The sequence below is a fragment of the Phyllostomus discolor genome, chromosome X, assembly GCF_004126475.2.
Source record: "Phyllostomus discolor isolate MPI-MPIP mPhyDis1 chromosome X, mPhyDis1.pri.v3, whole genome shotgun sequence".
Lineage (NCBI taxonomy): Eukaryota > Metazoa > Chordata > Mammalia > Chiroptera > Phyllostomidae > Phyllostomus > Phyllostomus discolor.
In genome coordinates, this window is record NC_050198.1 from 5419217 (window position 1) to 5445174 (window position 25958).

At 39.3% G+C, this 25958-nt stretch overlaps 1 protein-coding gene across 5 annotated transcripts in view; it reads left to right on the forward strand.

Moving 5' to 3' along the window:
• REPS2 (RALBP1 associated Eps domain containing 2) overlaps positions 1–25958 on the forward strand; it is a 200029-nt gene that overhangs the window by 106043 nt on the left and 68028 nt on the right. For 3 of the 5 annotated variants that reach the window (XM_036016665.1, XM_028522678.2, XM_028522679.2), the window contains exons 10-13: positions 2119–2188; positions 3809–3862; positions 8113–8158; positions 11222–11358. In XM_036016665.1, the coding sequence (XP_035872558.1) occupies positions 2119–2188; positions 3809–3862; positions 8113–8158; positions 11222–11358 (307 nt within the window). The remainder of the gene's footprint in view (positions 1–2118; positions 2189–3808; positions 3863–8112; positions 8159–11221; positions 11359–25958) is intronic. The other 2 variants (XM_036016664.1, XM_036016666.1) reach the window with 2 other exon arrangements.

Here is a 25958-nt window from a genome sequence, read left to right on the forward strand (position 1 = left end):
AGGGAGGGAGAGAGAGAAAGAGAGAGAGAGAAACATCAATGTGCGGTTGCTGGGGGTTATGGCCTGCAACCCAGGAATGTACCCTGGCTGGGAATCGAACCTAGGACACTTTGGTTCCCAGCCCGCGCTCCATCCACTGAGCTACACCAGCCAGGGCTTCTTTTTCCTTTCTTGATAGCATCCTTTGCAACACAAATGTTTATTTTGATGAAATTCAGTTTATCTATGTTTTTCTTTTTGTTGTATGTGCTTTTGGTGTCATATCTAAGAAACCATTATCTAATATAAGATCATGAAGATTTACTCCTTTGTTTTCTTTTAAGAGTTTTATAGTTTTAGGCCTTACCTTTAGGTTTGTGATCCATTTTGAGTTAATTTTTGTGTATGCTGTGAGGAAGAGGTCTAACTTCATTCTTTGTGTATGAGTATTTAGTTCATTCCAGTATCATTTATTGAAAAAAAATTTTCCCCCATTGAATTGTTTTGTACCTTTGTTGAAGATCCCTTGGTCATAAATGTAAGGGTTTATTTATGTATTTTCAATTCTATCCCATCTACATGTTGTTATGCTAGTCATACAGTCTTTTTTCTTTTTTTTTCACTTTTTTATTGTTGTTCAAGTACAGTTGCCTCCATTCTCCCCAATCCCCCTCACTCCCCCCGACCCAGTCATCACAGTCTTGATTACTGTAACTTTGTGGTAAGTTTTGAAATTGAGAAGTTGAATCTTTCAACTTTGTTTTTCTTATTCAAGAATATTTTCACTATTCTGGATTTCTTGCATTTCCATATGAAATTTAGGACCATCTGGCCAAATTCTGCAGAACAGTGAGAAGGATTGCATTCAATCTGTAGATGAATTTGGAGAGTATTGCCATCTTAATAATATTAAGTCTTCTGACTCATAAGCATGGGATCTTTCCATTTATGTAGATTTAAAAAATTTCAACTCTTTTTTGGTTTTCTTTTTATCTGCATTTTCTACTCCTAAGTCATTTTCTTCTACTAAGGATCTGGTTTATAATCTAGGTGGAAGAAGAAAGTGAAAGGGACTGTTAAGATACATTTTTTGTTCCATTGGAACTAGTAGACTTTGAATAGGAAATTACATCTGGGTGCTTCATCGTAATGCCAAGAATCTCCTGCTTGAGGATTAAATCATAGATCATATTACCACCAAGCACTACTATTATTCTTAAATCTATCAGAAGTCTTAGAGTACTTGTAATTGAGACTTTTCTAAGAAATCAATTTATAGCCCTGGCTGGTGTGGCTCAGTGGCTTGAGCACCGGCCTGCAAACCAAAGGGTGGCTGGTTCAGTTTCCAGTCAGGGCACATGCCTGGGTTGCAGGCCAGGTCCCCAGTAGGGGCGCATGAGAGGAAACCACACATTGATGTTTCCCTCCTCCTCTTTCTCCCTCCCTTCCTCTCTATTTATTTATTTAAAAATAAATAAATTAAAAAATCTTTTTTTAAAACCCACAGTCTCTAAAACAAAGTAATAAATTTAGAGTAATAGATTTTAAACAGAATTTTAAATTAATCAATGCTTGATTAATTTGGGTATTCATCTTATTAGTATAAGTGAAGACTTTTTCCATAAGTGAGTTAGGAGGAAATTTTGTCCTGTTCATCAGTAAAATTACCTTATTCCAGAATAAGGAGGCTATTTGAATCAAGGTAAAACACCCTCTGGTTAACAGATTCTGGCAAATACCTACCTTATTGGGCCACTTGTCAGAATCTCTCTCTGATTGTGAAAAAGTACATAGAATTCAGGTTTGTTCTTGACTGAATGGGGAAATGCTGCAAGATGGGTTTCTCTGGCTGCATCCCATACTGGATTCAGATTTAATATGTGATCTATACATATGCCAGCCTTAATCTGAATTGTTATTTTTTTCCCTCTATGCATATAAATATTTCAATACAATTTAACTTATCTCCCACTAGGCACCTAAAATAAAATAAAATAAAATAAAATAGTATTAAATGTCAGGGCTTACTGAAGACAGAGATATTGACAAGATGTATAGCTTTTAAAACATTCTCATCATATGTGCAGATCACTTAATTTCTATTCAATCTGTATAATTAATTTTCTTTCCTTTTTCAAGAAGTTATCTATTAACGACATGACTGACTTTCCTGTTCCTACCCAAGATATGACTGGTAATGACAAACAAGGTAAGGAAAGAATGAGTTTTCTTCCTTTAGGGATATTCTGATTGTTTTTCTTAATCCATTTCTCTTGGAATAGTTGGCTTGTAGAGCATATAAGGACAGTTATCAGTATGTGAACACATTTGGGTGGATTATGTAGTTCAAATTATTGTCCCAAAACTAGTTCATAAAGTGGTAATAAGAGCTTGAGTGTCCAAAGCCCTCCTACCCCAGCTCATTGGCCCCTTACTCACTGTTGGCCCTCAGGCTTAGCACATTTTGACAGATGTAATCCCAGAGCATCAGTGTAAATACAAATTTGTACACAGGTTTGGTCTACAAGGAAATTATTTTCTGAACAGAGTTTTTGTTCCTGAACTTTATTCTCTGTGACTATGGGTGTAGGGCTGTGATGTGAAGGCCAGCAACAATTTGCCTATCATATGGCACAGGTGAGAAGCAGTACAACACAGTGTTCCATGTTACGGCTATCACCAAGCACAGAGATAAGTTGGCCTGGGAATGCCTAGAAGAGCAGGAGGAACCCCCCTGACTCCATACTTCTATATAATGCTTGATAATCTACCGTGTCCTTCCTTGCACACTGTCTCATCCAGTCCTCACAAAAGTGAACGGAGACTGACATGTTTCTCCCTTAAAATGTAGAGATGGGTAAACTGAAGTTCAGGCAGTATGAATTAATTGCTTAGTAAGAAAAAGGGAGGGGATATGAACCAATATTTTCTAAATCTCAAGCCAGTATTCCTTCTATTTTCTGATATTGATTTACTGCCTATGCATGAGAGGCCTATCTGAAGAGACTAAAAATCAGTGAAACTATTTCAAGTTTTATTGTAAAGACCTGCCATTGACACAGCTCTGTATGGGACTTAAACATGAAAAATAAGTTTTCCCTTAGTAAACAATGGTTGTATGCTGTCTCTCTAAATATTTACTTGGGAGAGGTAGAACTGGGCATTGTCTACAGTAGCATGTACTCTGATCATTCTTTATTAATTAATGGGTCTTAGCTTTGGCTGCACATTGGAATAACCAAGTGAGCTTTAAAAATACTGAAACCTGGGTTTCACTCTAAGAGAGGTTCTGAGGTCATTGATCTGGATATCAGGAATGAATTCCTGATACTTTCTGATAATACTCCTCCTAGCCACTAGAGGCACTCTCCCTAGAAAGTTAAACATACTGCTTTGTTCTCTTGGGAGAACCTCCCATACTTTAAGAGTTCTTTTTTTTAAAGATCTGATTTACTTATTTTTAGAGAGAGGGGAAGGGAGAGAGAAAGAGAGAGAGAGAAACATCCATGCGTGGTTGCCTCTTGTGTGTCCCCCACTGGGGACCTGGGCTGCAACCCAGGCTTGTACCCTGACTGGGAATCGAACCGCTGACCCTTTGGTTCGCAGGCCGGCGCTCAATCCACTGAGCCACATCAGCCAGGGCTTCATACTTTAAGAGTACTTTATTGTTTTGGTAAGTTGTATAGCAATTATAAAAATTTGTAACAGTGTTTTCATAAGTGATTAGTAGAGATTCTTTGTTTTAATGCGCCAGAGAAATAAAATGTTATAGATTTTTTTCTTTTCCTCTCCTTTCTCTCTCTGTTCTTTTAAAACAAAACATCACTAGCTTTGAAAAGTACTACGGATGAAGCCTTACCAAAGGACATGTCTGAGAATCCAGGTAGGAGAAAACCATTTTAACGTATTTATGTAATTCTTTCTAATAAAAAAAAGCAGTAGTTTTAGTGAGTAGAAGATTGGTATATTTGTGATAGTACGTATGTTTGTCTTTCAAATTGTCTTGTGTTTTATTACAAGGAAACCTTTTTGCTTTTTTATAACCCCTTCTTTTCAGGTACAGGAAGGGGGTGATTTCTTAAAGTTCTGAATTTAGGTTTCATTGAAAGGATCACTGAATTTAGTCTTATTGTTACTAAATATAAAGTTGAGAAAGCTTGGAGTTGAGAAGATTTCAACAAGCCATTGTGATTTCTGTGTAGAAGAAGGAATTGATGGGGTACATCAATTGGAGGCCCACAGTTGAAATCTTTCCATTTCCAAAATGAAAATCTCAATATTTTCATTATATTTCACCACCAGGAAAGCAAGTAAATGTTCTTATACATGGAGTGGATTCCAAGGAGAAAAATAAAAGTTGTGTTTGCCCTGTTCTTGGAGAATTGGAAGTGTAACTGAACAACAGAGATGGCTGGGCCCGTGTCCTCAGCTGTCTCAATGGACCCACCATTGAACCAAGATGAACTTAGTTAAAAAACAAACTGGCTAGGGAAAATGTTAATATTTGGAGCTCTGATTATGAGGACATGAAAGAAATTGGTGTTTCTTTTTTTATCTCTCTTAATATTTAATAAGTAAATCATGTTTGTTTTGGTTAGCTATCATCCCAGGATTATTTGTTTAAAGTTGGAACAAAGGGGTCAATATAACATTGAGGCTTATGTAATAGTACAATATTTCCCAAACACAAAGTTCATTCAAGGTTTAAAAGAGAAGAATAGAGGGAGAGGGGAGGGAGGAAGAGGATTGGTGGGGGGAGAGAGCAGGGAAGAGTATATGAATGAGAATCTATGATGGGTTTTAGATATGAGGCCTAAGAATATGTATTTTTAGGCAGCCCCACGCGATTGTGATGTGTAGCCTATTTTGGTAACAGCTACCTATAGAAGGCCATGTTAAGAAATAGAAAATTAAGATTAACCGTGATTCCAAAAGTGGTAGGAATTCTCAAACCTAGTTTTGGCTTTGGAACTGATTGGAATTCCTTCATCTTGGGGGAAATGCTCTGTGTGGGAGAAATGCCTGAGGTAGGTTTTTTTTTTAACCTTATGTTATGATATTAGCAAAAGATATTTAAATGTAGTAAGTTAAATTGCTGCTTCTCTAGCAGCCTTCGAGGAAAAAACTTTCTGTTTTTTGTTGTTGTTGTTGTTGTTGTTGTTTTTCCATGAGCATCATGTGTTCTCTGGAGCGAGCTTCAGATGTTGTTAACATTCCTTCATTGAATAGGGTGTGGTGTCACCAGATAAAGCCTTTCAGGGTGTGGCACAGTGTGTAAAGCACATCTAAATTCGTTTCACATTCTGCCTAGGAGCATGCTGTGTGGTCCCTGAGTCATTTTCCCACTGCCGCCCTGTTTTGGAGGGGATATAAGGGACTTGGATTCCTAGTGGGAGACACTGGAGTTTCGAGGTGGTGGTTTCTAATTCTGAAAGGCTGTCGGTGCCATGTGGACAGTTCAACCTCCGTTGAGTTGCTGCCTTTTGGAGAATTAAACTTCAGGCTTGCTTTCATATCTCATTTCTGTTTCCTGGAAGATGACATGCCTGGAATACTCTAGGAAGTTGGCATTCTTCTTCCCTTTCCCAGCTAAATGGGAAGTGATGATCTGCCCATTGGTGTCTGCCTGGATTTCAGCACAACGAGCCCTCACATTTTTTGCGGGTATTCACATGCTCCAAATGCTGAGTCTGACTTTTAGGGGCTCGGAAGCTGATGGAAGACTTAACCAGAATAGTGAGCTCCAGCTTTTTCTGATCAGAAACCTGTGGAGGCTCACCAAGACCTGCCTGGGATATGTTTTTGCAGGTGGAATGAGAGGCATCTCCTCACCCTGCTCTTTCCCAGTAGGTGGTGATAGTAATAATAGTAATGGTGATGAAGATGCCAATGTGGCGGGTTACAGATGGAGTGGGACTTTATTATCAGTGAACGGGAGTATCCCTTTTATATATTTTTAATGCCCTTACCCTTTTAATCGCTGAAAGTATATGTATCAGTGGAGCCTAGTAGATTTCTTAGCTAATGTTACATTCCAGCTAATTCAAGAGAACACACTGCACGGTGGTGATCTTTTTCTTAACGTCTTAGTCATGTTTAGTGGATTAGGCCTTTTCATCCTTACACTGTAGTCTTCAGGCTGCTACTGGTCATTCTAGCAGCTGTCCTGATTGCCAGTTGTCACCCCACGGTTTTATGGGGTAGAGCAGTTCTTTCCTTCCATTACCCTCTCCCACCTGCCTCTCCTTCGCTGTCCTAGCAGGAACTACATTTAGAAGCCAGAATTCTAAGCTTGAAAAACTAGAAGCACTCTATAACAGTAGTATTTTGCAATTCTAAAATATACTTAGTTGTTAACGTACCTTCACTGTATTGTCTCTACCTGAGGCATGGCTGCATTTTTGTTTTCCTCATCCTGTAGGTGAGGAAATGGAGGTTCAGAGAGCTAACAGTTGGTAAGTGTAGTAGCCAGGAGGAGCACCTGGGCCTCATGACTCCCAGCCTGGTCTCTACCACGCATCTGCACCCCTCACTTCATCTGTCTATCTGTCGCTGGCAGGGTTTACCCCGCCTTCCACACCCATTCCTACCCCTGCAAAACCACAAAGATAATGGCAGTTGACAAAGGAATTAACAGTCCCCATGGTCTGGTTTGTTGAACAGTATTTTAACATGGCTGAGACTGCTACCTACGTATTTATGGAAAGCAGTGGGGTCTGAGGGAGAAGAGAGCCCCAAGAGCCAGCTTTGGCTCAGCCTGCTCAGAGGGTGGCCCCCAGATTTTTGGTGAGTCTGCTTGTATTGTCCACCCAGCTGCAAGGCAGCCAGCTTGGCTGGAGGAGAGGCTCCCCTTGGGCCACTTTCTTTTGCCGCCTGAGGTGTGGAGGGGGGCAGTTAGTTTTCCATGACAATGGGCAAGACAGGGATCAACTTCTTTCCTGGGCCGCCCAGCCTTTTCAGAGGTTTGAGTTGAAAGAGTCCTGCGTTCCTACTACAATAAGCTAAACTGTGTAGGCTGGGAGAAATTTGTCTTGTCTGCAGCTGGCCCTGTGGAAGGGGATGTGTGCTGCTTGTTTGCTCTGTGCCTTGTTAGGACTTCAGTTCCCCTTCCGGCCCTGCCTATCTAACGGAAAGATTTTAATGGTCCTTGTAAGTCCAGGCCGCCTCATACCAAGGAGGGTTTTATCTTTGGAGCATTGTGAAAGAGGAGGGGATGATGCAGTGAGACATTTTCTTCCTAGAAGGATTTGTGCGAACAGTATATAAACTGTATTTATTCTTGTTCCTAGTTAGTAGCACTTTTTGTACGCGTTTCTTATGACATTTTTATGATGAAAAAATTGCAGTGTTTGCAAAATCTTAGCATAGCTAGTGGTTTTTAAAGTTGTCTTCCATAGAGGATGGAAAACATCAAAAGAAGATGAATGTTTTGGTAAATGTTTCTAATTAGTCCCAAGAAGTTGGGATGGGAAAGTAGGCGTTAGTTTATGATTGAAACTTGATAAGAAAAAGTTGTGTGGTTAACAAAATATTTTAATGATTTCATGCCATAGTATTCTCTGTACAATTTGGTCATAGAGACATAGGCCACAAGAATATTTTCTTTTAGGAAAAGCTGCATAGCTCATTGCAACTTACTCATGGGAGCTTTGATTTTTTCTGGTCATACTGCTCTGGTAGTGTATTTTAAGAAAACCTTAACATGTATAGCCTAATAGATTTCTTTCTAGTCTTCAGAGGAGTTTGGTTCTGAATCTATTACTAGGCTATTATGATAGATCAACAAATCCTGAAGTCTGAACCCATCATTATGTAACTAGATAACCCCTTAAGAAGGTTGTATTTTTAGACTGGAATTTCTTTGTTAATCAACTTTGATTTGAGAATGGCTTCTTAGACAGTATTCTGATAAAAGGAAAACATGTTGGTTTTTATTTCCCTTTAATTGTGCCTTTAGCTTTAGAAATACATTTCTGAAATAATGATACTGTGGAAGAGGTCATGTTCTCCACATGGATACCTGTACCTCATGTTGACCTATTGATGTGTTCTGTACTAGTCCAGGTACTGTATATAAACCTGTTTAACTGCAAAAATGAAACTCAGGCAAACAACAATTAATCTTCATTTCAGCCACTCCTAAGGAGTCCAACAGTCTCAAAGCAAGACCAAGATCCAGGTAGCGTTTGTTTAATTTCTACTCTAACACCCTTTGTGCCTTGTCCCAGACTAGCAATAAAGCCCTCCATCCCAAAGCACAGCCCACAATCTCCTTTTCCTTTTGATGTGAAGCTGAGAATGTGGGTGAGTTCACTGTCACGAGGGGCCTGACTGGAGCGTGCAGCGCTACTAGGAGACTCTCAGTTTCTGTTTATTAGTGCTGGAAGACGGTGGCTGCTGCGCGCTGGTCACCTGGCATGAAGCAGCAGCTTGTGTGATATGGCCATGTTGTTGCAGGATGATAATAAGTGGGGAGAAGTAGCCTTGGGAAGAAGGCAATATGGTTAAAAGGTAACTAACACTGAAATTTACTGTCATGACAAAATAAATTCCAAGAAGTAAGAAGTCTGTGGTCAGATCTAGAGTTGGGAAATAAAATGCTTATGGTGATTCCAGTGAGGCAGGCTGTTTCAGGTAAGCAGTACTTATGGTCTGTTTCATCCTATCTCAGAGCCTCTTTATGGCTTTATGGTTTTTCAGTCTCTAGAGGATAGCAGAAGAGGGAGAGGCAGGGAAGCAGAGCTGTGGCTGACGTCAGACAACAGAAGGGAGGAGCAAGGACAAACAGAGAAACACTAATAGAACCAATAGAACATGAAAAGGGGAAGATGGTGTTGGGACCCCTCTTCACCAGTAGACTGCAGATAAGACAGTACGTGTGTCTTTCCCAAGTTTTCCTTTGGTTCTCAGTGACTGTTTCCTCCTTTGGCTACTAGACACATTCCTGAAAAAGTGAATTTAAATCTGATCATATTTTGAAACACTGATATTTAAGGAAATCTTATTTTTCTTGTAAATCAGAGGTACTGCTCCATAGTGTATCTTTTATGTCTGGATTTTCCAAATTGGGGTTTTGTTTCCTTGTTCATAGAAGGTAAAGCTGTCAATACTCATATTTTAAAAAACAATAGATACACTAATTCATTTTGGTAGGAAAAAAAGGCATAGTCATTATTTCTCTGTATGGTCACCACATTTACTCATCCCTTTTTGAAAAAGATGAATGGCTATTTTACAAATTAGTCTGTACTGGCTTTAAGATGTACACATAGTACCATTTATCTGCCCTTGTAGTAGGAAGAACCTTTGAATAGCAGAAATTTTCTTACGTGTTCTATGTTAACCGTAAATTGAACCTCACAGTTTTCTCTTCTGCGGACTTCCTCTCTCTTTCACAAAGCAAGTGAAACTACCAAATCTCATAATCACATACTCTATTATTAATCTCACTTGCTAAATTTTATATATTACTCTTTTAGGAATTGGTCTGCTGGTCTAATTTGGATGTTTTTATTTCATTACTCCCAACTGGGTCTTGACTGAGACCAAGAGAATCAAATCATCATTATCCTCCTTTTTAGAGTAGCAAAGCTTTGTAGAAATGTAAGGGAAAGACGGAAAATCACCATTCTAACACTACTACATTCATCATTTTCTTGATTCCCTGCACATTTACATCTTAATTGGTTGCAGCCACAGTTTTTCAGTATCGCTTATTTCATAATCAGTTAGCTTTCCATAACAAAATATAAATACACTGGGTATGTGTAAAAGTAAAATGGAATGACTTATGTGGCATAGAAAATTCTTTTAATTTCTAGCTAAGATCTCTAATTTCCTTTTTAAATCAAGAGTTCCCGTTTGAAAACTTTGTCTTCCTTTCGGAGTGATTTCCTCTTATTTTATTTGAAAGTATTAGAATGTTCTTCCTGCTAGTTCCTGTGTGCCTTTGCCTTGCCTGTCTTGCCAGTCGTGTTACGGGGACCCCCCCAGAGCACGTCACATGCCATTATGGTGGCTTTATTAAAGACTGAAACATTGTATGACAAACAGAACACCCCTACTACCACCAAGAAACCTTGAAGAACTCATTCAGGAAAATTAAAACTTGCTGTGTGAAAACCAGCTTTACCAAGAACTGACGTTACAGTAATAATAGAAATGGATAGATTCTAATTTCATAAGTGCTGCTCTAAATAGCTAAGTACTAAGAACAGTTTTCTGACATTAATTTATCTCTAGGACATATCTCTGACTCAGGTCATTTTCCTTTTTGACATTAAGTTGGCTGAGATGCTGAATAGAATAGATGTGCACATCTACTTCTTAGAAAAATCATATTGGAAATTCATCCACAAGCCTATTACCAAGCAATAGAATTATGTACTAAATGGAATTAATTTAGAAGATAAATAGTCTCTAATAAAGAGTGTAGCTGCTACCACCAAAAGGTTTTTTCCCTAATTCAGGCAGTATTAGAACATTTTTAAAATGGAATTTGGAAATAGACATGGACTATAGTTTGAATGAAACCCATGCAGCTTGCTATCTGCGTGACCCTTGGCAAATTATTTAGTTCATTTTTCTTTAAATGTCATTATTGGAGTTACAGTCTCAGAAGCTGCCTAGGTAGCTACTGCCTTGTCACGGATTGAAGGAGGAAGTTAAGAGGAAGCTTTTGCTTTGAAGGTTTCCCGAAATCTGTATTTATCATGGTAAGAAAAACTAGACCCCTCAGGCTGATTGATGTGTGCTTTCCTTTCCTGAATGTCATTTGTGGCATATTCCCTTGCATATTTGATTCTTACTCTCAACTTACCTGTCCCAATTCTTTATGTACCTGTCATCACATGTGCATATAAGCAGGAGAAAAGTTCTGTAATCAGTTAATATCATAAAGCACTTCTGCTAAAATATGGAAGTACCTAAGTGAAAGGGTTTACATGCTATTCTTATTAATAATTCCTGTTGAAACAGATTTCAATTCACAAAACCTTTTCAGGAAATTTAGGTCTAAGGTGCAATAAGAGCAAAGAAGTTAAAAAAGATTCTGATTCACGATTGGGGTTTGGGCATTATGGCAGATAGGGGCATCCAGGGGACGGTAGAATTCATGGTTGCTTTGCAAGCTTGTCAGTCCTTTGCCGTCACTTTGACTTTTGTGAGTATTTTCCATTTCAACCCAACTTCCGAGAATAAAGCTTTGCTGTCTCCTTTCTGACCTTCCCTTATTTTGCTGCAGATCTTACTCTAGCACCTCCATAGAAGAGGCCATGAAAAGGGGCGAGGACCCTCCCACCCCGCCACCACGGCCACAGAAAACCCATTCCAGAGCCTCCTCCTTGGATCTGAATAAAGTCTTCCAGCCCAGTGTGCCAGGTGAAGTGCCCCTTTGTATCCCAGCCCATCCCTTTCCTGTTGGAGTTAGCAGATGGGCGTCTGCCACAGAGGCCTTTGTGAGCCCAGGGAATGAGCAGCCCTGGCTGTGTCCCATCCCAGGAAGGTCTATACATTGCTGTAAGATTCCTGGGAGGGAAAGCAATTCTAGGCAGATAGATATCACATGTGTCTGGAGCCTTGCCCACACTCGCTTGGGATCAAGAATTACAAAATTCTGTACCAAGAGGATAAAAATGCTTCAACTCCAGACAGCCTACTGAGTGCATGGCTGGGATCTTGTTATCTGTATCCTGGTAATTTGTATATAAGATTCCTGTCTGTCATTTCCTCAGAGGCTTATGTGGTTCTCCTGTGAAAGATCTGGACGAAAAATGCCTGGCCAGAATCTTCTGTATCTTGTCTCTGTGGCGAAGGGCCTGTGTCCTCTTAGGTTTAATGCTAAGGGGACTCTGCTTTCTAAACCTGACTTGGGGTTAGGTGGTTGGTGGTGGGGTATAGGGCAAGGGCTCCTTCAGGTGCACTGCTCTGGGACTTCTGGGGCTGGGACTTTCTTGAGCCACCGACTGTAGAGCTGGGTTTGGAGGGGAAGTGTTTGTGGGGCCTCTCTGCCCTCCTGACTCCCTGTGAAGTGGGAGCCTAGGGAAGCTGTGGAATAGCAGATGAGAACCATGCCATTGCTTTAGTGAAGGTACTAGGGCACAGCACCACCCCAAGTGTTATTTTGGGAGCAGCAAGGGCCTTTCCACTGCCTAATGTAGGCAAGGTATAAATACAATGATTTCCTGAACCCTTTAATATCCATGTGCATTTTAAATCAAGGGAACCTCAGATGCTAGTGATTTTCAGATTATTATCTTTTCTACTAAAGCAAGAAAAGACTCCTTGGCTCACACATTAGCATGACCTCTGTGTCCCGGCAGAGCTCAGCATGTTTTATTTGTTCTAATAAAGTGCTCTCTTCACAGTAAAGTTATAGAATGTTTTTTAATATACTAGGATCTGGAGCTCTCTGTGAAACTTGATTCTATGCCATGAGTTCATCAGATAAAAATTTGCCTTGAATTTCCCCCCAATACTTTGATCCAAATTCTGGCATAATTTCAGAGTAACTGGTATTTGGAGTGGGAGTAGCCATGGATGATGATGCTATAAAAATTTTACATGGCCGGTGGATTATGACCTAGAAGATTTTTGTATTGATGCAAGAAGATTAAAACAATCTGGGCAGCTGCCTCAATATATTTTCTTTGCAAGGAGAGAGGCTGGAAACACGCAAACATCTCTCTGTGTAACCCCAGAAGGAGTGCCAGGTGTCTGGAGAATGGATGTGTTGTGGCTTTTATGACATTGTACTCTAGAGAGGAAGAGACAAGACTGGACTCACAGTCTCTCTCAGCTGCTTGTTAACTATATGATTTTCAGCAAGTGGTTTAATCTTTCTGCATCTCAAATTCCTAATCTGTAAAATAGGGCCAATATTCCACAGAATTGTAGGGGTTTTGTGAGATAATAAATATGATCCAAATAGCACGATGTTTGGCCCATGGGCATTCATTCCACAGCAGACTGATGAGGGAAGGGAGTCTGAGGATAAAGCCCCCTGACTTCCTTGATCCCCCAGGGGTACACTTCTGTGATTTGTCCCCCACCATCCTTGGAGGACACACAAAGGGACCAAAGGGACCAAGCCCCAGCTGCTGGCTGTAGCGCTCTACTCATTAACATACCACTTCTTAGCTTTCTTCCCTCCTGCTCTGTCTCGCTTTCCCCCGCACCCAAGTGAAATACCTGTTCCCAAGTCCTAGTCTTAGGGGCTGCTTTGAGGAGAACCTGAATTAAGACAGCTTCTTTTTACATCTCCAATGTTGCTATGACTTCAAGAGGAAGAGCATTTTGGTTTGATAAATGCCAGAGGACAGCTAGATGGGTGACATCTACGTTCACAGCCTACTTCCCTTGTCTTTTCGGTGCCGGTTTACCCAAGTGACATTTTAATGAGCAGTTTAAATTGATCACCTGAAGGGGAGAGCAGGTGGTACTATTGCATCTACTTAATTTGATTCAATGTTGGTTAATTCTCATTGGAAATTACAAGGACCTAAGTTATGTGGAATTTTAGTGGATTGCATTTTGCTAGAAATTACTCAGTAAATTCTGACAAACTATGAAAGCAGGAAGTAGAGTATAAATCTATCAGAATAGTGCACCCAGTGAGAACCATGATGCCCATGTAGTAACCCCTTAGCTGCACTTGTGTCTATATGTCACTTTTGATCAACTAGGTCATGCTATGCTTGCTGTTCTATATCCTGAACTTTACCATTAACCGTCTTTCTATTTCATAATAGAGAGCTTCATCATTTCTTTTAATGCCTGTGTGATATATATATATGTGCCAGAATTGATGGTGCATTGATGGAGCATTTTCTCTCACCTTGTCTTCCTCTCCTTCTCCTTATCTCTTCCCCACACTTTCCTCTCACGCTCATACGTTGCTCCCTCCTGCATGTTCTGCTTGAGCCTTTTTCACAGAGCCACTCTTTTCTCCCTTGTTCATCCTTCTCTGTGCTCATTCCTGCTCCTCATCTTTCTTCTCCCTCTTCTCCTCCCCCTCCTTCTCTGTTTCTCCTTCATTTCCCTTCCTCCTTCCCCACTTCATGCTCATGAGCCTCTCTTTCCCACACTACTCCACTTATCTCACTTTGCCCCACGTCATAAGCGAGGGAGAGGTTTTTAAGGACTTTGTATGCATAGCTTTGTTTCCTCACATACTCCTTTTCTTGGGCTGAATCCTACAGGTTGGAGTTGCTGTGACATAGGCCATAGACAGACACTTCAAGTATAGATACATGCTGCTAAACTGTGCTGTAGAAAACACACCCTTGCCAGCACTGGTTAATCTTCATGTTTTTGATTGTTACCAATATGATAGGCAAATGTTTGCATTTTCTTGATTCCTAGTGAGACTGAATAGCTTTTCATATCATTATTTGCTATTAATATTCCTCTCTTTGTTAATTGCCTGCTCAGAAGGCTCACTCAGCTTCTGTTGCTACATGTTTTTGCCTAACCACAGGGACTGTTTGTCTCCTTTTCATTTTTCCAATGAGGTTCTGGACCTGTCTTCTCTGAAGCAGTTGGGAATGTGAGGGTGGCCCTAGGGGCAGCTAAACTAACCTGTTACTTCACTGGGTCCATGTCCTTCTAGCCCCCAGTGCCCCATCTTTCTGCCAACTGTATCACTTAAGACAGACTCTACTAGGGCCACCTTGTTTGTAACAGTAGGAGAGTCAGGAGAGGTAAAGGAAAGAGGGGTAGAGAATGTACAGAAACAGCCCTGGCTGGTGGGGCTCAGTGTATTGAGTGCCATCCTGAGAACTGAAAGGTCACTGGTTCAGTTTCCAGCCAGGGCACATGCTTGGGTTGTGGGCCAGGTCCCTAGTTGGGGATGTGTGAGAGGCATCCAACCTGTGTTTCTCTCGCACATCAATGTTTCTCTTCCTCTGTTTCTCTTTTCCTTCTCCTCTCTCTAAAAATAAATAAATAAAATCTTTTTAAAAAGAAAGAATGTACAGAAACAAGATCTGGGCCTGAATCAAAAGGGAAAGATAAAGTGAAGCTAATGTTTTGGAAAATGAGAATCACAGGATTGTGAAAAACAATCAGAGTGGCCTAAAGTGTAGTGATAGTGTGCAGAAGAAATAGGATGGAGGGAAGACGCCAAGATGTAAGAATGAAAGAGGGAAATGGAGAAAATTATGAGATGGTGGTTACATGGAGTGATGATGTTTACACAAACAAGAAGCAAAAAGGAGCCCTGGCTTGTATGACTCAGTGGACTGAGTGCTGGCCTGCAGACCAAGAGGTCATTGGTTCGATTCCCAGTCAGGGCACATGCCTGGGTTGTGGGCCAGGTCCCTGGTAGGGGGCACACAAGAGGCAACCACACATTGATGTTTCTCCCCCCTCCCTTTCTCCCTCCCTTTCCCTCTCTCTAAAAATAAATAAATAAAATATATTTTTAAAAAGAACCAAATATTCTATGCAGCAGAAAGAAGGAAGGAGCCCCTACCCTTTGCGACAGAACGGATGGAACTAGTTTTCAGGGGAAAAGGGGAAGGGTTTGCAGGAACAAGTATAAAGGACACATGGACAAAAACAAGGGGGGGTGGAAACAGGAGGGAAGTAGGGAGGGCTGGGGGTGGTGGTCTGGAATGGAAGCAAGAGGCAGAAAACTGTTCTTGAACAACAATTAAAATTAAAAAAAAGAAGCAAATAGGATAAAAGACTGTAGGGACCAAAGAGAGGCGAGTCCAAAGACTCCATGTAGGGTTTGGATATGATTTAAGGAAATAGCTTAGAAGTGAGTGGCATTAATGCCTTCAAGTTTATGAAGATTGATAACATGCTATGGAGAAAATTAACAAAGGGCTGAGTTAGAATGTAAATCTATAAAAATGAATAAGGTCAACTTTGCCGAGTGGGACAATTGGCTTTAGCTTGGATATCTTTAGAGAGTGTGAACATAATGATTTACTGGAATCCAGACTATCCCAAGCCTCTCTATGGGTAAGTGCTGGCATTTTACCTAAGGCATGCGTTTTCCTAGAGAGAAGTTGATATAGTGTGATCACTGCGTGTAAAAGGGAGGCCACCTCTGTAATAGTGAATCCAGGTCATGCTCTCTTGGTCCCACACAACTGCTGTGTGTGAGAAAAAAGTGTGCAAAATAGCCTAAGTCAGTAATGACACAGGTGTACAAAATCTAGAGGCAGTCGTCAGATCTGGCACTTGCTCAGTGATGTTTAGATTTTATAGCTCCATACTTAATAGCTACAAAACACATTTTATTACAGAAATTCTTGTAAGGAAAATCATACTGTGAGGTCAGTACTTTTTAGACCCTAACACACTCTTTCTCATTGAAACAGTTGTTTTCATAAGGTAATTTTTTTCCTTAAAAGGATATTTTCTGTTCCACTGTGTGTGGGGGGGGGACTTTCCTCTGGTCCACTCTTGACATTGCCCCACTCATCTCCAAGCCATACCTAAGGTTTGCAGCCCATGTTTTCCATGGTGATGGTCAGCCACCTAAGCCCTGTTTCAGTCATGGAGCACCCACTGGGCAGAGGAGGCAGACATTGTGGGGGGGAAAGATACCCATCCTTTGAAAGCTTCACACTGGGAACCCTAATCACTTTCACTCAAATCTAATGGGGGAAACCTAGTTCCACGGATATAGCCAGCTGCCAGGCAATTGGGAAATGTACTCCCTGGCAGAGCAACCAGTTCCCAGTGATGCCCCTCTAACTACCAGAGAGGACAGTGGACACCTCTTTCCACCACGTCCCATATGGCCAAATATATTGAGATCCACGTGGTAAAACCTGTGTGATGGCTGAACGAAACACACCCATGGGTAGTATCTGCCCATAGATAGCTAATATCTTGTCTCAGCTTTAGACATGTTGATAATAAAAATTCATTCTATGGTTAAGAAATTATGGTATATCCATTATCATGGAAACTTACGAAGCCATAAAAAAAAGAATAAGGTATATATACTAGGTAGAGAGCTATCTGATAAATTAAGTGAAAAAGGCAAGCTGCAGAATATGATCTTAAATGCATAGGCAGTTTCTGGAAGAACAGTTAAGAAACTAGTATCAGTGGTTACCTCTGAGGAATACAATAGGATGACTGGGAATGGGAGTGAGAGAGAAACTTACTTTTCATTGAATATCATTTGTATCTTTTAAATTTGGCCTCGTGTACAGATATTACCTATTATAGAAACCTTACTTTCCACTCTATAGCTGTAAATGGACAGATGGTACCTGAGAGCACCAGAGGGGTTTTCCCTGGCTGAGTTTACCTATCTCAAACTTACCTACCATTCTTTATCCAGGGTACCTGTATGACCAATCCGCTTCCACTTCCTAGATTGCAACTGATGTGATGGAAGCATTCCAGAGTGTTCTTTTAAGGCTCTGATATGCTCTTTGGGTCCTTCTTCAGTGTCCCTCCAATACCGAGGGATAATTTGGGGGGATTTCCCAAAGCCTCCATCGTGAAATGTACAGATGACAAAGTGTTGTGGTAAGGGCTCTGTCTTAACTTGGAAGACGGGTGTGTTTATTGAGTGGTGAGCTGAGAGGAGTCTGTCCTGGGTTTTCTATAAATTAATATTCCTGTCTGCAACTTGAGAAAATAGGTAAACGTTTTGGAATAAGAGATGTGCTCAAGACCAAATTTAACTTGCATATTCTCTGAAGAATGAATTTGGCCACACAGATGGCTTTGGCCTTATAGACGTTCCGTATTGTATCACTCCCATGAGAGCTACTTGTTCTCTTTTAAAATCTAGTAGGATTAAAAAGTCTAGTAGGATTATAAGATTCCTGCCCTATCCCAAAACTTTTGGGTCTGCAGTACACAGCCAGCCAAGGGTGTAATCTACATACTATAAAGTTCACCCTGTTGAAGCATACAATTCAGTGGCTTTTAGTATATTCATAGCATGCAATCATCAGCATTATCCAATTTCAGAACATTTTTTATCATCCCCTTAAAAGACTCCATACCGTTAGTGGTCACTCTCATTCCCCTTTCCTCTCCTCTCCTCCTACCCCCAGCCATTGACAACCACTAACCTACTTTGTTTCTATGAATTTTCCTTTTGTAGACATTCTGTAGTAATGGAATCATACAATATATGGTCTTTTGTAACTGCCTTCTTACACTTAGTGTGATGTTTGCAAGGTTTATGCATGTTGTAGCATGTGTTGGTACTTAATTTTTTAAAAAAAGATTTATTTATTTTACAGAGAGGGGAAGGGAGGGAGAAAGAGAGGGAGAGAAACATCAGTGTGTGGTTGCCTCTAGTGCTCCCCCTGCTGGGGACCTGGCCCACAACCCAGGCATGTGCCCTGACTGGGAATCGAATGGGCGACCCTTTGGTTCACAGGTTGGCACTCAGTCCACTGAGCCACACCAGCCAGGGCAGTACTTAATTTCTTTTATGGATGTATAATATTTCTTTGTATAGCTATGGCATATCTCATTTATTCATTTATCAGTTGATGGACATTTTAGTTTTTACTTTTTGACTTATGAATAATGCTGCTACAAACATCTATACATGTACAAGTTTTTGTGTAAACACACTCTCCTTTCTCTTGGGTATATACTAGAGTACGTAGGGGTGGGATTTCTAGGTCATATGGTAACACTGTGTTGGACATTTTGAGGAATTACTGAACTGTTTTCTAAAATAGCTGCACTAATTTGTCATCTTAATAGCAATGTATGATTATCACTATTTTTTCATGTCCTTGAAACACTTATTATTTACTGTCTTTTTATCTCCACTGTCTTAGTAGATATAAAGTGGTGTGTTTTCATGATTTTGATTTGTAGTGTCTGATGACTACTGATGTTGAACATCTTTTCATGTGCTTATTGGCCATGTTTATGTCATCTTTCATGACATAAAGATTTTTAAAGTCTTTGCCCCATTCTTAAACCGTGTTGTCTTTTTATTGTTGAATTGCAAAGGTTCTTTATGTATTCTGAATAGAAGTCCCATTATAGATATATAAGTTACAAATATTGTCTCTCATTATGTGGGTTGACCTTTCAGGCTTTTCAATGGTGTTCTTTGAAGTGCAAATGTTTTTAATTTTGATGGAGTCCAGTTTATCCATTTTGGCTGCCACTGCAGTCATTTGCCTTTGAAGAGCCGAGAAATACCTTCTAGCTTTTTAGACCTGAATCCTTGCTTTCAGGCCTGATCTTGTTTGTGGTAGGGATCTATCGTTAGAAGTAACTATCAGAATTCATAGTGACAGAGCATGGAGGTTTCTGTTGAGCTTCTCAGTAGTTGATACATACAAGGTGTTGGCTGTAGTCTAGTGTTACTTTGTCATGAGATTTGAAGCCTAAAAGTTCATTGTGAACATATAGAGAAGTATATTTGGGCTGTTGGGCTAGATGAACATTTTCAGAGGTAAAAGTACATTCCAGGGGTATTTCCAGGCTTGTCTGTGCCAGTATACTGCATCCTCATCCAGATACGTGCCAGTCTCGGTCTTTGGAAAGTGTGGTTGCAATGTGCTGTCTGTCCTTGGCTTCTTGGCTTTTCCTGTTTCTTTCTTTATAGGTGTTTTTCTCTGATGATAAGTTATGGGAAAGGTTCTATACTAGCACAGTGCTGTGATTTATGCCTCTAGAAGTCAAAAGCCTGGAGTTTTACAAAGGCTTGCCAAGGCTAGGGTGCAGCGAATCCTGCTATTGGGTAGGGTGCATGCTATTTTATATCTACCCTCCAGTTTTACAGCTGTCCCTGGCTGGCTGAGTCCTTTAACGGGGGTTCTTAAGGAGGAACAGGACTCCACTCTCTGGAGGATGTAGTGGGAAGTGTTAGTAAAACCTTTATTTTTTAAATGCTTATAAAACTCATTTGATTAATAGACAAATACTTCCTGGTGTATAAAATTCAAACATTACAGGTCTGTCTCTAACCTTATTTCTACTGAGCCCAGTGACCTCACCAGGGAACGTATTCCTTAGACATTTTCTAGTGCATTTGTGAATGTATGTATGTATGTACCTGTGATGTGAGTTTTATTTTTTTATCTTTAAAATAACTGGAATCACATTGTGCATGTTTCTCCCATGCTTTTTCATAGTACATTATTTCTTAGAATTATGTCCATGTCAATACTGATCATTTTGTAATTCTTTTGTATAAAAAGACTGTATTATGTGGATATCACATGCAGGGTTATCAGCGGGGAGGGGAGGAGAAGGGAGAAAATGGGGAAAAGGCACAGGGAAGAAGCAGCATAAGTGGTAGGTACAAAATACACAGGGAGCGGTTAAGAATAGTATGGGAGATGGAGAAGCCAAAGAACTTAAAAGTATGACCGATAGACATGAACTAAGGGGGGCAGAACGTGGGTGGGGGTGCAGGGCAGAGGGGAATAAAGAGAGGAAAATGGGACAACTGTAATAGCATAATCAATGAAATATATTTTAAAAATTATATTATGGAAATTTTCAAGTATGTGTAAAAGAGAAACTCCATTCCCAGATTATTTTGAAGCAAATTCTGGATATTGTTATAATTTCATACATAAATACTTTTATATGTATCTCTAATGGATAAGGCCATTAAAAAAACTACTAACTCTTTATTACATGTACAGAACTAACAATAATCCCTTAATATCATCTAATATCTAGCCAGTGTTCAGATTTCCTGAATTGTTTCAAGTATGTTTTTTATAGTGGCTTGTTCAAATGAGGATCCAAACAAGGGCTACATGCACATTGTGTTTATTTTGACTTCTGTTAAGTCTCTTTTAATAGATAGAGTCCTCTTCAATCTCCTCTCTCTTAATATTCATTCATTCATAGGAAAATTATCCACCCTGTAGACATTTCCACATTCCATATTTGGCTGGTTTCTGTTCTTCTACCTCCTGTATTTCTTTTAAACCAGTAGGTATATCTAGGTTTGATTAGAATCAGATTCTATTTCTGGCAAGAATACCTCCTAGTGATGCTGTGTACTTCCTACTGTATCCCATTAGGAGGTCCCTGAAGTCTAATGCCGCTTTTTTTGATGTTTGCTTGATCAGTGTGTTCACATATTATTGGCCTGATTCATCCATTATGATAAAGATCCCCAGCAGCCTTTCAAATAATGGTTTAGTCAGGTATTGATCGTTGCCTACATCCAGCAGTGTGTTGGTAAATGTTTAACAACTGGCCATTTGCCAACTTCTATGGTATAAACACTGCTGTCACGGCCAATTTCACTCTTACTGATGTGTCACTGAATGTGGGGTTGGAACAGATGTGCACAGTTGGCTCTTACAAGCTGGTTTGAACTGTTTCCAGCAAACCACAGCTAAGATCCATTACTTACTTCATTGAAGTTGCAAAATGGTGATACTCTATTTTATTACTTTTACCTTTATTAATTTGAACCATAGTTTATTTAACCATTTTTCTTTTCTTTATTGTACTTTTTTCCCATTACTATTTAGTTCCCTTATACCCCCTCCCCCAATCACCATACTGTTGTCCATGAGTTCGTTTTCCTGTTTGGTCAATGCCTCCCTCCTTAGCTGTCATCCTGTTCTCTCTGAATCTGCCTTTATTTGTTCAGTTTGCTCATTAGATTCCACGTATGAATGAAATCATGGTATTTGTCTTTCTCTGACAGTCTTATTTCACTTAGCATATGTTTTCTACATCCATCCATACTGTTGCAAAGGGTAAAACTCTTCTTTTTCATGGCCCAGTAGTATACCATCGTGTAAATGCCCCATAGTTGTTTTTCCACTCATCTACTGATGGACACTTGGCCTGCTTCTGTATCTTGGCAATTGTAAATAATGCTACAATGAATGTAGGGGTGCTTATGTTCTTTCGAATTAGTGTGTTGGGTTCCTTCAGATATATTGCCAGAAGTGGGATTGCTGGGTCAAAAGGCAGATCCATTTTTAATTTTTTGAGGTATCTTCATACTGCTTTTCACAGTGGCTGCACCAGTCTGCATTCCCACCAACAGTGCAAAGGAGTTCTCTTTTCTCCAGATCTTCACCAGCACTTTTTGTTCATTGATTTGTTGATGATAACCATTCTGAGAGGTGTGAGGTGATATCACTTTGTAGTCTTAATTTGCATTCCTCTGATGATTAGTGAGTGACGTTGAACATCTTTTCATATGTCTACTGGCCACCCATATGTCCTCTTGGGAGAAGTGTCTATTCAGGTCCCTTGCCCAATTTTTTAAATTGGGTTGGTTTTTTTTTTTTTTTTTTGATGTTGAGTTTTCTAAGTTCTTTATAAATTTTGGATATTAAACCCTTATTAGATGTATTAGCAAATATATTCTCCCAGTCAATGGGTTGTCTATTAATTTTGTTGATGTTCTTTGCTGTGCAAAAACTTTTTAGCTTGATTTAGTCCCATTTATTTATTTATTTTTGTTTCCTTTGCCTAGGGAGATATATCTGATAAAATATTGCTATGAGCTATGTCTAAGATTTTGTTGCCTATCCTTTCTTCTAGGATGTTTATGGTTTTAGGTCTAACATTTATGTCTTTAAACCATTTTGAATTTATCCTTGTGTGTGGTGTAAGAAGGTTTAGTTTAATTTTTCTGCACATACCTAATTTTCCCAACACCATTTATTGAGTAGACGATCTTTAGCCCATTGTATGTGCTTGCCTCCTTTGTCAAATATTGACTATAAAGGTGTGGGTTATTCCTGGACTCTCTATTCTGTTCCATTGATTTATGTGCCTATTTTTATGCCACTACCATGCTGTTTTGATTACTGTGGCCTTATAGTATAGTTCGATATTAGGTAACATGAGTCCTCCAGCTTTGTTCTTCTTTCTCAAGATTGCTGTTGCTATGTGGGGCCTTTTGTAGTTCCATATAAATTTTTTAAATATTTGTTCTAGTTATGTAAAATATGTCATTGGAATCTTGATAGGAATGGTATTGACTCTATAGATTGCTTTGGGTAGTATGGACATTTTAATTATGTTAATTCTTCCTATCCATGAATATGGTATGTGCTTCCACTTATTTGTATCTTTCTTAATATCTTCAGTGTCTTCTAATTTTCTTTTTCTTTTTCAAGATTTTATTTATTTTTATAGACAGAGGGGAAGGGGAGGAGAGAGAGAGGGAAAGAAATATCAATGTGTGGTTGCTTCTTGCATGCCCCCTACTGGGGACCTGGCCCATAATCCAGGCATGTGCTCTGACTGGGAATTGAACCAGCAATCCTTTGGTTCACAGGCTTGCACTCAATACACTGAGCTATACCAGCTAGGGCTTATAATTTTCCAAGTACATGTCTTTTACATCCTTGGTTAGGTTTATTCCTAGGTATTTTATTCTTTTTGAAGAAATTTTAAATTGGATTGTTTTCTTAATTCCCTTTCTATTAGTTCATTATTGGCATATAAAAATGCAAATGATTTTTAGATATTAATTTAGTATCCTGCTGCTTTGCTGAATTAATTTATTCTAGTAGTTTCTTGGTGGAATCTTTGGGATTCTCTATGTACAGTATCATGTCAGCTGCAAATAATGACAGTTTTACTTCTTCCTTTCCAATTTGGATGCCTTCTGTTTCTTCTTGTCTGATTGCTGTGGCTAGGACTTCCAGTACTATGTTGCATAAAAGAGGTGAAAGTGGACAACCCTGTCTTGTTCCTGATCTTAAGGGGAATGCTTGTAGTTTTTGCCCCTTGAGTGTGATGTTGGCATCTATGTTCATTAAGGATATTGACCTATAATTTTATTTTTTTGTAGTGTCTTTTCTGGTTCTGGAGTTAAGAAAATGGTGGCCTCATAAAATGCATTTGGGTATTTTTACGATACCCTTCCCTCCTCTTGAATTTTTAAAAAAATTTTAAAAATTGTTGTTCAAGTACAGTTGTCTCCATTTTTTTTAAACTTTGAGAAGGAGAAGTGTTAGTTATGTTCAGAATGTTTGGTAAAATTTGCCTCTGAAGCTATCCGGTCCAGGGATTTTGTTTGTTTGGAGTTTTTTGAGTACTGCTCCCATTTCATTAGGTGTAATCTGTCTATTCAGATTCTCTGATTCTTCCTGCTTTAGTTTTGGAAGACTGTATCTTTCTAGGAATTTATCCATTTTGTCTAGGTTGTCCAGTTTGTTGGCGTATAGATGTTCATAATATTTTCTTACATTTCTTTGTATTTGGTGTCAGTTGTTATTCCTCCTCTTTCATTTTTGACTTTATTTATTTGGGTCCTCTCTCTTTGTTTCTTTGATGAGTCTAGTTAAAGGTTTCTCAATCTTGTTTATCTTTTCTAAGAACCAGCTCTTGGATTCATTGATTTTTTAAATCATTTTTAAGACTCTATTTCATTTATTTCTGCTCTGATCTTTATTATTTCCTTCCTTCTACTCAGTTTGGGCTTTGTTTGTTATTCTTTCTCAAGTTCCTTTAAGTGTGAAGTTAGATTGTTTACTTGAGCTTTTTCTTGTTTTCTGAGATAGACCACTAATGCTATGAATTTCCCTCTTAGAACTGCTTTCCCTGTGTCCTACAGATTTTGGATTGTTGTGTTCTCATTTCCATTTGTTTCAAGGTATCTTTTGATTTCATCCTTGATCTCTTTGTTGACCCATTCGTTGCTTAATAACATGTTATTTAGCTTCCATGCCTTTGCATTTTTTTTCATTGTTCTTTTCGTGATTTATATGTAGTTTCATAGCATTGTGGTCAGAGAAGATGTTTGATGTGATTTCAGTCTTCTTAAATTTATTAAGACTTGTTTTATGCAGTCGTGGCTGGTGTGGCTCAGTAGACTGATTGCTGCCTTGTGAACCAAGGGGTTGCTGGTTTGAACCCAGTCAGGGCATGTGCCTGGGTTGTTGGCCAGGTCCCAAGTGGGAGGTGCACGAGATGCAACCACAATGATGTTTCTTTCCCTCTTTCTCTCTTCCTTCCCCTCTCTCTAAAAATAAATAGATAAAATCTTTTTAAAAAAGACTTGTTTTATGTCTTAACATGTGGCATATCCTAGAAAACATTCCATGTGTATTTTAAAAGTATGTATATACTACTGCTTTGGGGTGAAATGCTCTGAAGATACCAATTAAATTTATTTGATCTAATGTGTCATTGAAGGCCGCTGTCTCCTTGTTGATTTTCTGTCTGGAAGATTTATCCATTGAAGTCAAAGGAGTGCTAAAGTCCTTGACTATAAGTATATTTCTGTTGCTTTCTCCCTTTATGTCCATTAACATTTGTTTTACATATTTAGGTGCTCCTATGTTGGGTGCATAAATATTTACTAGGGGTATATCCTCTTGTTGAATTGTTCCCTTTATCATTATGTAGTGTTCTCCTTTGTGTCTTACTATACCCTTGGCTTTAAAGTCTATTTTGTCAGATGGAAGTATTGCTACCTAGCTTTTTTTCTCTTTCCATTTTCATGAAATATCTTCTTCCATCCCTTTACTTCTAGTCTGTGTGTATCTTTTGAACTGCAGTGGATCTCTTGGAGGCATCATATATTTGGGTCTTGTTTTCTTATTCTTTCAGCTACCCTATGTCTTTTGGTAGGAGCATTTAAATGATTTACATTTAATGTGATTATTGATAGATATGTATTTAATGCTATTTTATTGTTAGATTACTTTCCTCATTCTTCTTCCTCCTCCTCCTTTCTTCCTCTCTTTCCTCCTTCCTTCCTTCCTTCCTTCCTTCCTTCTTTCCTTCTTCCCTTCCTCTTCCTCCTCTCCTCCTTCTCCTGCTTCTTCCTCCTTCTCCTCCTTCTTCCTTCTTCTTCTTCCTTTCTTCTTCTTCCTTCTTCTTTCTTCTTCTGTTAACAAACTCCTACATTTTTTTTCTTGCCTTGGAAGCTCCCTATTTCTCCTTCAATTTTAAGTGATAGCCTTGGTTGTAGGGCCTTGCATTTCATCACCTTGAGTATTTCATACCACTCCCTTCTGGCCCAAAATGTTTCTGTTGAGAGATCAGGTGGTAGTCTAATTGCTGTTCCCTTTTAGGTA